The following is an 11987-nucleotide window of genomic DNA, read 5'->3' on the forward strand; positions in this document are numbered from 1 at the left end:
TTTTTTTTTTAATATTCTCAAGCTTTTGCTTTTATTGTATAAAGAGAATTCCAATAACAGAAAATCACTACATTTGAAATTTCTCAGTGAGAAAATTGATTTTTCTTGTAATAGTAATATCTGAAATAGTTTTGTTGGACGTAAGGTATAAGCTCAAAACTTAAGTTATCCCATATATTCATAATTGCAGTATTATGCTTCATTGTTAAAGAAACACTTATATGTTTCATATACAATCATGTCCAATTTTGAAGGCAAGTATTCCTAACCTCCTTTGTTGAAGGATCTTTAGATTGTTGAAAGTTTTAAAAGGGGATAAGCTAACTAAATAAAGTCTTTGAAACTAGACTGTTTCCTTCATCTGCCTTTCTATAGCAACATAGTGGCATGGTGCGAAATAAAGGCAGATCTGTATATAAAAAAAGAAAAAAGGTGAAAAAGGTGTACAATTTGTTGAATGTAAAACTGATAATCTGCCCTTTAAACTTTCACTCAATCCACAATAAAAACCTTTGAAAAAAAAAAAAACTGCAAGGGCAAAAGATGTGTAACAAAAAGGAGGAGTAGTTAATCTTGCATTTCAGGAACAGAGGACCCTAGGACCATCAAGGAAGAAGAGCATGAGCAGCACATGGGACCCAATCCAGAGAAGCAGAGACTCCAGAGGTGGAAACAGAGGTGCTGAGGACTCCACATTCATGAACGAGAACGGCTGTGTGCTAGTGGGCAGGAAGCTGGCTTGAAAAATGTGCCCTTTGATTGTTTCAGCGATTATGTATTCCTGTGTGCTTTGTGTACATAACAAAAAAGGAATAAAGGCAAATACTGTTAACTGATGACGCATGGAAGGGATTGCAATCATTGCAGTGAAAAACCAATGTTCTGCCCCGTAAACTATCACTCAATTCACAATAAAAGCTTTAGAAACAAAAATGAAACTAATTTTTTAATGAAAACTTAAGATTGGGAGTCTACACTCTGAACACAAACACCCTAATCCTTTCTCCCCACTACTGTTTCACAAAGCAGGAATCTGAAAATTCCTTCTAGGCAAAATGATAAACCCAAGAAAAAGCTGTGCATATATGAGGATTCTCCAATGACATGGCTGGGTCCTAGCCCACATTTGCACACATAGCTTTCGTACTTCACTCTTTAAACATGAGCTCTGGTAGCATATTGGTTACAAATCAGGCTGCTAACCTCAAATTCGGCAGGTCAAAACTACACAGGAGAAAGATGAGATTTTCTGGTCCCATAAAGATTTATAGCCTCAGAAACCCTGTGCAGATCACTATGAGTCGGAACTGATTCCATGGTACTTAACAACAAGTCTTTGAATATCAGCTATTTGAGCAAAGTAATAAGAGAAAAGAGAGACAGAAGTGAACACAAAGAAATCAGAAAAAATAAGGCATGAAGCAGAAGAAAACTTTTTATAGTCACATATTTTTAAGCAAAATATTAAATGGAGTAAAAATATTATAATGATAAAGCATCCCTAAATGAGAACTGGAGACTACATAAAAAAGCAATATGCAAGAGATAAAAATGAGCTCTAGAAAGTTAAAAAGAGAATAGCAGAAATAGACTCAATTAAAAAAAAATCAGAAGCAGAGAAAGAAACCATCAGTGAAGAATACAATAAAATTTGTTGACACTAAATAAAGTATTTGTGCTTCCCCTAAAATGACTGAAACAAAGATCCACAGCAAAGTTCATCTTCGTGTTTTTTAAATGAAAACAATAAACATTCCCAAAGCTTCTAGAGAGGGGAGTGGGTGGGTAGAGACAAAGAAAATGAAAACCAAAACAGAAACATACGAAAGATTGGGACTCACAAGAGCATTACGTGGCAATATCGCACGGTAGTTACCATAACAGGTCTGGTTCATTTAATTTCTTTGTATGTCAGTTTACTATCAAATTCAATATCCCATCATTTGGCATATAAAGAAACAGTGCAGTTAAATTACCTTTCCAAGGCACACAGCTTTAAGTGACAAAACTGGGATTCAAACCCAAGTTGTCTGAGGAGTTCCATATCTAGTAAGTACCTAAACAAATCAATCATCCCAAAAACAGCATAAACTCTACACAACAAGTTCAGTTGACACATTTTGGTAAGTAGTTAAAACCTGGAACAAACAGCAAGGAGTTCATTCCTCCCTTCCCTGCCCTGGTTGGTTTGGTTTTGGCCTCCTGGTATGCCAGTGGTGGCCCGAGTAGAAAAAGAGCAGCCAGGTTGCCAGACAGTGAGGAGGAATCCCAGAAAGAGGAGAACCAGAAGGAAAAAAAAACAAATTCTATGCTTAAACTTAAGTCTCTGGCTGACCCCACAATCTTACATGCAATGGACAAACTGAAAACAAAATTGATCTGAGATTTGAGTCACTGCCCACTGCAGGAGTGACAATTTGCAGTTTAAGTCTAACCAAGTTATTGCTGTTAAGTGCCGACCCAAGAAATCCTGTATAGGGTTTCCGAGGAGTGAGCTTGAACTGCCAAACTTGCGATTCAAACTGACTTTGCAATCCAGCTCATTAACTCACAGTGTCACACCAAGCCTCGTAAAGCAAAAAGCATCAAACTCTCTGGAGTAATGTAACAGAATCCAGTATCTACACTATCACATCACAATGTTTAGAATGCAACCCAAAATCCCTTAACATATGAAGTTTCTGGAAAATGTGGCCCAGTCTCAAAGGGAAAGACAATCAGCACATGCCAACACCAAGGTACCCAGTTGTTGGCGTATCAAACAAGAATTTTGGAGTATAAGTATTTATGCCTCAAACAGAACAAGGAAATAGTGATTGGCTTAAAATCAGGAAAGGTATGCATCAGGGTTGTAGCCTTTCGCCATATTTATTCAACCTGTATGCTAAGTAAATAAACTGAGAAGCTGGACTATAAGAAGAATGTGGTATCACGATTGGAGGAAGGAGCTTTAACAACCTGCAATACGTAGATGATACAACCTTGCTTGATGAAAAAGACAAGAGAACTTGAAGCCCTTACTAATGAAGATCAAGTAATACAGCCTTCAGTATACATTACAACTCAACATTGTTGTTGTTGTTGTTGTCAGGTGCCATCGAGTAGGAACCGATTCATAGCGACCCCATGCACAGCAGAATGAAACAATGTCCGATCCTGGGCCAACCTCACTACCACTGCCACACTTGACGCCATCAATGATGCCACCTGGCTGATTCATCTCGTTGGGGGTCTTCCTCTCTTTCTCTGACCCCTCCATCTTACCCGGCATGACATCCTTCTCTAGCGACTGTTTCCTCCTAACAATATGTCCAAAGTATGAGAGACTAAGTTTAGCCATCCTGGCCTCCAAGGAGCACTCTGGCTGCACCTCTTCCAAAACAGATCTACGGGTTCTTTTGGCAGTCCATGGCACTTTTAGTATTCTCCTTCAACTCCACAATTCAAAAGCATCAATTCTTCTACGATCTTCCTTATTCACTGTCCAGCTTTCGCATCCATATGAGGTTATTGAAAATACCATACCTTGGGTCAGGCGCACCTTAGTCCTCAAGCTGACATCCTTGCTCTTCAACACTTTAAAAAGTTCCTGTGCAGCAGATTTGCCCAATGCAATACATCGTCTGATCTCTTGACTGCTGCTTCCGCGAACGTTGATGCTGATCCAAGAAGAATGAAGTCCTTGACAACTTCAATCTTTTCTCTGTTGATAAGAATGTTGTTTATTGGTCCAGTGGTGAGGATTTTTGTTTTCTTCACATTGAGATGCAATCCATACAGAAGGCTGTGTTCTTTGATCTTCATCAGTAAATGTTTCAAGTCCTCTTTACTTTCAGCAAGCAAGGTTGTAACATCTGCATATCACAGGTTATTAATGAGTCTTCCTCCAATCCTGACGCCACGTTTTTCTTCACAGAACCCAGCTTCTCGTATTATTTGCTCAGCATACAGATTGAATAAGTATGGTGAAAGAACACAACCTTGTCGCACACCTTTCCCAATTTTAAAACATTCAGTGTTCCCATGCTCTGTTCGAACAACTGCTCTTTGGTCCAGGTACAGATTTCTCAGAAGTGTTCTGGAATACTCAATTAAGTGTTGAGTACTCAATTAAGTGTTGAGAACAATACTTCGCAATGTTGTCCACAGCTTGTCATGACCCACACAATCAAAAGCCTTTGCGTAGTCAATAAAACATAGGTAAACATCTTTCTGATATTCTCTGCTTTCAGCCAAGATCCACTGACATCAGCAACGATATCTCTCGTTCCACAGCCTCTTCTGAATCCAGCTTGAACCTCTGGAAGTTCTCTGTCAATGTATGATTGTAGCAAAACTTTACTCGCATGGGATATCAAAGAGATTGTCTGATGATTTCCGCATTCCGTTGGGTCACCTCTCTTTAGAATGGGCTCAAATAAGGATCTTTTCCAATCAGTCGGCCAGATAGTTGTCTTCCAAATTTCTTGGCAGAGATGAGTGAGTGCTTCTTGTGCCGCCTCACTTTCTTGAAAGATTTCAATTTTTATTCCATCAATTCCCGGTGCCTTGCTCTTTGCCAATTCCTTCAACGCAACATAGAGAACATAAAAATTTTCACAAGTGGACCAGAAACAACATCATGATACAGAAAGAAAAGATTAAAGTTGCCAAGGGTTTCATTTTACTCAGATCCAAAATCCACACTCATGGAAGCAGCAGTCAAGAAATCAGACAGCATACTGAATATGAATAAGGAAAACGGAAGAATTATTGATACATTTGAATTACGGTGTTGGTGAAGAACAGTGAATATACACCATGGAGTGCCAGCAAAGGGAACAAATCTGTCTTGGAAGAAGTACAACCTGAATGCTCCTTAGAAGTGAGGATGGCAAGAGTTTCTTTCACAAACTTTGGACCTGTAATTGGGAGAAACCAGACCCTGGAAAAGGACATCACGCTTGGTAAAGTTGAGCATCAGCAAAAACGAGAGGAAGACCCTCAACAAAATGGACTGGCACTGCAGCTGCAACGATAGGCTTAGAAATAATCATTGTTTAAGAATGAAGCGGTCCCATTGGCTACCCAAAATGGGGGGTGGGGGGCTACAAAGGCAAGAAGTGACTGGCTTACAAGCTTTCAAGAGGGAACCTAGACCCAGAGAGCCTGGAGGAAGGTAGAATCTCCAGTAAGTAGTGTTCAATCTGACTAGGCGGGGCTGATGCAATGAAATGCAGACGGGTCTCTTGTGATACAATGATGAATGATTGTTATCAGGACTGCCTGTGAGGGTTGGAAGTGTAAAGGTAGACCGTTTTATAGCAAGGAGGGGTGTGATTGACTTTTCGGTCTGGGAGCGGAGGTCCCGAGGACCATCAAGGGAGAAGTGCAAAGAGTGGGACCCTACCCTGAGAAGCAGTGATGCCTGAAATGGAGCCAGAGATGATGACGTAGAGCTATGGAGCAACTGGAGACTTTGGATCCAGAGAGGGAGAGCAACTGTGTGCTGAAGACCTGGGGGGCACGGGGGAAGGATTGCATGGAGGGGATTGTAACCATGGCAATGAGACGATATAGGATGGAATGAATGTAAAACTAATGTTCTCCCATGTAAACTATCACATAATTCACAATAAATCATTTAAAAAAAAAAAAAAGAATGAAGCAGTCCCAAGCAGTGTTTAGTTTGTTGTACACAAGGTCAGTATGAATGGGAACCAACTTGATGGCAGTGGGTTCACAGTGCTAACAAATAAGCACTGAATTGCTAACCTCAAGGTCAGTGGCTCAAACCCACCAGCCACTCCTTGGAAATCCTACACAGGGTCGCTATGAGTCGGAACCAGCTCGACAGCACTTAAACAACAACAATAACCACAATGAGGTGAAGCAAAATATACTCACAATAAATAAAAACATGGGGAGTTTCAGCTGAAAGACAGAAAATAATAGAAGGAAAAAAAACAGGTAGTCCAGCTTGAACAGCTATACTCTCAATCTCTAAAGCTACCTTACAAAGTAAATACTCAATAGATGTTGGCTATTATTACCAGCCCAGTAACAATGACAAGGAGCTCTGGTAATGTAGTGGTTACCAACTGGGCTACTAACAATGACACACAAGCTTAGAAGAGAATGGGGTAAACCCACTGCTATCACAGTGACCTTACAGGACAGAGGCCAGCTGCTTCATAGGGCTTCCAAGGCTGCAACTCTGTCATGGAAGCAGACTGCTGCTACAGCTTTCTCCCATACAGTGGCTGGTGGGGTCAAACCGCTAACCTTCCAGTTAGCAGCCAAGCACTTTAACCACTGTGCCACCAGGACCCTTCAGATAAAGAAACAGCACTTGCAAAGTTCTGAAAAATTCAGTTTATTCAATCACCAACTTAAAAATCACAAACAAAATAAATTCTCAATCAGATATGAAGAGTAGAATAAGGACACATGAAAAATCTTAATACATTTGTATCTCCCAGGTGTCCTTTTCTAGCATCTACTGGAGTATGTGCTTCATTAAAATAAGTACACCAAAAAATAAAAGAGAGGAGCTTCAACAAAGGAGAAAAGTGAAGCGTATTTCATGCTGAAAGGAAGCTCCTTTCAGGATGCCTGCTGTGCAGAAAGCTGAGAATAACTTGTCCAGAATGAAGCAGGAGGAGAGAAGGCTCCAAGGGAGGGGGACCAAAAACCACAGAAACACCCAACTACACACCACAGAGACTAACAACTGGAAGTATTTGACTGTATTGTTGAGTGACTGGATAGCTTTAGCAGAGAACTTAGGGATGAAGTCAAAGAGGGAATGAGTAACTTCAGGAACACAAGTTATCTAGGTCAGCTGTAAACAATATTTACATAGTAATGAGTACCATTTTGATAAAAATAAATATGTAAAAGCAAAAAACCAAATAACTGATTATCGTTCTATAATAAAACACAGCAAAGCATTCAGGAGAGCACCACAGATAATATATAGAACATCTATGTATCTAACACCAAGCTTTGATGTAACCATATACAAGCAGGCTTCAAAAAGTTTGTGGACTAAGGTTTCCCAGGAACATTTGAAGACCCTCATATTATTTCAGGCCTTTAAAAAAAAACAAAAGAAACTTTGTTTCTTTTAGAATCTGAAGCCTCCTGTGTACCCCTCCCCTGATCAACCTCATTTCCTGCTTCCTCAACAGAAGTAACCATTATCCTGAATTTGTGTTTTTATATTATTAAATATTATTCTGCCCACAAACAAGGCTTGTTTGGCATGCTTTCAAATTTTAATTAAGTGTATTGATTAAATGCATGTTTTCTTTAACATTCTTTTCTTACTCCACTATTTTTTATATTGATCCCTATTGCTAGAGTAGTAGCTCTCTAGTTCATCCATTTTACCTGCTCCATTATATTCCAATACAACTATACCATGACATACTCATCCAATCACATACTTATGGAAACAATTTGCAGCATTTTGCTACTATAAATGACTTATATACTTGTCTCCCTTATGCGTGCCCAGAAGCGTTTCTGTAGGAGTGGAAATATCAGGTCACTTGCAAAAGCAACTTTAGGAAATTGTCAAGTAGCTCTCCAAACTGGCTCAGTCAATGTAGACTCCCACTGAGCCTGCTATCAAAGTTTCTGATCTTAGCCAATCAAAAAATCATACAACATTAAACAAAGAGTGGAAAACAAAACAAAGTTTAAGTATTGAAAAGATGTATAATTCTGGAAATCTAATAATATATCTTTTGTGGTGTTACAGTCCCTTCTTACAGGGCTTTTAAATTTTCTGTATTCATAGAATGAAACATGCGACCACTTGTTGTTTAAGAAGACAGCGTCTCTCTGAACTTGACCTATACCTATGGAGCAGCAACTCAAAAGAAGGAACAAATCCTTACAGCAAGAAACATTCCCACCCCCTCCACACACAGAGTGGAGGGAGATGGGCAACTGGGACACTGGATACGCAAATGGGGCAAATGGGGAGGGGAGGACTACAAAGGCAAGAAGTGACTGGCTTACAAGCTTTCAAAAGGGAACCTAGACCTAGGGAGCATGGAGGAAGGCAGAATCTCCACTGGGTACAATTCAATCTTTCTGGGCAGAGCTGATGAAAAGAAATACAGATGGGTAACTCGTGATACTGTAGTGAACAATGCTTATCAGGACGGAGTGTGAGGGTTGGAAATGCAAAGGTAGACGTTTTGTAACAAGGAAGGGAGTGATTAATTCTCCAGGATAAGAGCGGAGATCTCTGGGACTATCAACAGAGAAGAGCCGAAAGCAGGACCCTACCCAGAGAGACAGAGATGATGAAGTGGAGTGATGAAGCGGCAGAGGACTTTGGATCCAGAGAGGGAAAGGGACTGTGGGTTGAAAACTGGGGGTGGGGTGGGGGAAGGGTAGGGGGCAGTTTCCTAGGATATACCCTTTGGTTGGTTGGCGATGCATGGAGGGGATTGGAACCATGGCAATGAGATGACATATGATGGAATGAATGTAAAACTAAAGCTCTTTCATGTAAACTATCATATAATGCACAATAAAACATTAAAAAAAAGAAGACCGCGTCTCTCACCTTCCTATCCATTCAGCAGTGCCCTCAAAGAGGTCTGGAGTGATGACATTGGTCAGAGAGGCCACTGAAGCAGCACAGTATGCACTCCTGGTGGGATAAAAACAAGTATGAAGTTTTAAAGGAGAACCTAAATACGACTCAATGAACTTCTTAGGTGGGTTGTTATCTTTGCCTCATAAATTCCTGTCCTCAATCCCGACTCACGGTTGGTTGGTTTCCATCTGAGAGGTCTAGCGTTCTATTTGGATAGAGATGCTCACAACATGGCTTCGTTGAAAGAATATGACATTCTACTCTCCCTACCTCCACAGGGTCACGCCTGAATCAGAGGAATCACAGCCATTATCAACTCATGTCAAAAGGGAAGTTAAAGTCAAAAGCCTATCACGGTTCCTACAATTCCATGGTGTCATTCAGGTATTTCTGATATGCTAACCTATTCGGCTGTCAATACTGTTATAGATCCAGGATTTGAGCCTGGATCTATAACATCATCATCACATTCAGCCTGGATCTACAATAACATCATCAACACATTAAACACATCACCACTATATACTTTTTCTGCAACAGATACATGCCAAAGTGGGTCACCAGACCTAAGGGCTGCTTCGACCAAACAAGAGGGGTAGGTATTCGTGAGCCCACTCGGATTCATTCCTCAAACTGAGCTTTGATTTCAAGTGCCCCACTACTTCCACCTCCGTACACTATTAGATGAAAAGAAAGAGCTCATCGATATGATTTTAAATGCTATCCACCTTGATTTGAAATAATTCTTGCCATTCCATCCTCTCAGCCCTAAGTCTTCCCAGGACACATTTTATTTCAGAATCCCCCTCTGTCAAGGAACACATCAAATATCCAGCATTTCAAATTAACTTTACGTTAAAGACAAAAGCTATTTGTTCTAATTCTTCTCACAAATCCTTTTTAAGGCTCCCAGGAAACATAAAAGGGAGGAAAAAGAAGGGCTCAGTTTCATCTAATCAATATAGACAGAATACTAGGCTAATCTTACTGAGGCATTCTAAAGAAACCTGCAGAAGCTGCAAACACTCGCTTGCCAACATTTCTATCATGCCTGCATATGCTGGCCAAAATCACAGCAGAGGTTTGGTAACCCCAGCAGGCAACCGGAGCAAGCGAGAGTCATTCGTTCCAATGCCAAATGTTGTCATTTACCATAAGCTCACTTCATACGCCTAATCTAACTTCCTTCAGTTTTTGAGCATCTCAAAGGTCCAAAAGTATTTGCTTTTGACTCTTCTGAAGTAGGGCAGCAGTACATAATGTCATTTGCCCTCATAAATGGAAGAACTGAGAAATGATCCCAGAGGCCACTATCCTAGATCTCACATTGACAGAGGGAGGAAACAAAATACAACTTCCTCTCTTCTTTTGTCCCGTCACCAGATCGCCCAAATTTGTCTCTCTCTCTCTTCATCCTCACTGCAGTCACCCAAACCCACATCACCGATATCTTCTGTCTGCATTAGTCTCCTGTCTGGTCTCCCTCCCTCCAGCCATGAAACCAGAGTATTTTTACTGGAACACTAAAATTCATTCACTGCAACTGGAGGACTCTTAATACAATACAAATCAGACCATGCCACTCCCTACTTAAAACTCTTTAGTGGCTTCCCATTACTCTTAAAATAAGCTCCACACTCCTGAAAGAGAGTTCAGGGCCCTGGGCAGTCTGTACAACCTCAATTCTCACCATCACCCACCGTACCCGCCCTCCCACAAGCTCAAGAACTTCACATCTCTGGGCCACACCCACTCTCTGTCACCTAAACTTTTGTAAATGTTGGGTCCCTTTCTCCCTGTTACCCCCCTGAAATGCTCCAGAATAGATAACCTAAGTTAGAGGTCATGAATAAACAGTCACACCTTTCTCAGGAACTAAGAAGATATAGTGCTTGCCATGAGTTCACTGTACCTTGATTATTTTATATACGCTGGAGCCATAAACTTTTTTTTTTTTTAAACATAAACAGAAATTTGTTTTTGTTAGATATTTGAATAAGTATTCCAAATATGTAACCATGCTTAGCCGAAAACATTTCTATAGTATATGATGCAAAACTCGTTCTTCTTGATTATTGTGGCATTATATATATATATATACATTTTTTTTTTTTTTTTAAATGTTTTATTGTGTATTGTGTGATAGTCTACACCGGGGAACATTAGTTTTACATTCATTCCATCATACATCATCTCATTGCCATAGTTACCATCCCATCCATGCATCATCACCCAACCAAAGGGTACACCCTGCAATCCTGTCCGCCCATCCCTCATGGTCCTCAGCAAACAGCCCCTCTCCCTCTCCCTCTCCGGATCCCTAGTCCCCAGCCACTCCATCTCTTCAAGTCGTCCTCTCTCTTCACATCATCCTCTCTGTCTCAGTCTCAGGCCTCACTGCTCCTCTGGGTGGGGTCCCACTCGCCGCTCTTCTCCATTGATGTTCCCAGGGCCCTCCGCTCCTCAACTGAAAGGTTAATCACTCCCCTCCTTGCTATAAAATGTCCACCTTTACATTTCCAGTCCTCACAATCAGTCCTGGTAACAATTATTCACCCTTGCATCCCAAGGGACCCATCTGCATTTCTTTTCATCTGCCCTTCCTAGACACATCGGATACTACTCACTGGACACTCTACCATCCTCCCCGCCCTGTGGATCTAGGTTTCCTCTTGATAGCTTGTAAGCCAGTCACTTCTTGTCTTTGTATCCCTTCTCCCATTTTGGTTAGTCAGTGTTCAAGATGGCCACCCCTATCTACTCTTCGTGTGGAGGGGGTGGGAATAGTTCTTGGAGAAGAGATTTATTTCCTCTTTTGGACTGCTGCATTCATAGGTGGATGTCCAGTTTATCAAATTGTATCAGATGACGCTTTTTTCCTCTTCTGTCTTCTTCAGGTTGAGCTCTGTTTGTCCCATCATTGGAGCCATGGCAAATGGGTATCATCTGCAGGTGTGGGTGTTCCTGCATCTGTCTGCCCTCTTCTTATCAGTTGGTTGCCTCGGTCTCCACTCTAGTCCTCTGTGGATGTGTCACTGACTCTGAGTCCATAAGTCCCCAGGTCTTGCCTCACTGCTGGCCGACCAGGTCTCCACCTAAGCTCACCATAGTCTGCTGAACGATGCATGGTTTAGCTCTCTGCTTCATTGATGTTCTTCGGTTACTTCTCTTTATGGGTGACGTGAGTGGTGGCCAATCAGAATGCGTTTTCCCCTTGCATCTTAGTCTTGGAGGAGGATTTGCACTGAGAGGACCCAACCACTTGCCTTGGTGTCTCCTGGGCAGACAGCTTGCTTGTTCTTGTGGTTACAGTCGGACTGCTCTTGTTGTTTTGTATTTTTCCTGTAGGTCCCTCTTTCAAGAAGTGTCTTCTGGTTTTCTGGCTGCT

At 41.2% G+C, this 11987-nt stretch overlaps 1 protein-coding gene across 1 annotated transcript in view; it reads right to left on the reverse strand.

Moving 5' to 3' along the window:
* Nucleotides 1-11987, reverse strand: part of FNTB (farnesyltransferase, CAAX box, beta) — a 126907-nt gene that overhangs the window by 27500 nt on the left and 87420 nt on the right. Inside the window, exon 7 of the mRNA XM_006873060.1 lies at nt 8567-8653. Within this exon, the coding sequence (XP_006873122.1) occupies nt 8567-8653 (87 nt within the window). The remainder of the gene's footprint in view (nt 1-8566; nt 8654-11987) is intronic.

The sequence above is a fragment of the Chrysochloris asiatica genome, unplaced genomic scaffold (genome assembly GCF_000296735.1).
Source record: "Chrysochloris asiatica unplaced genomic scaffold, ChrAsi1.0 scaffold00221, whole genome shotgun sequence".
Classification (NCBI taxonomy): Eukaryota; Metazoa; Chordata; class Mammalia; order Afrosoricida; family Chrysochloridae; genus Chrysochloris; species Chrysochloris asiatica.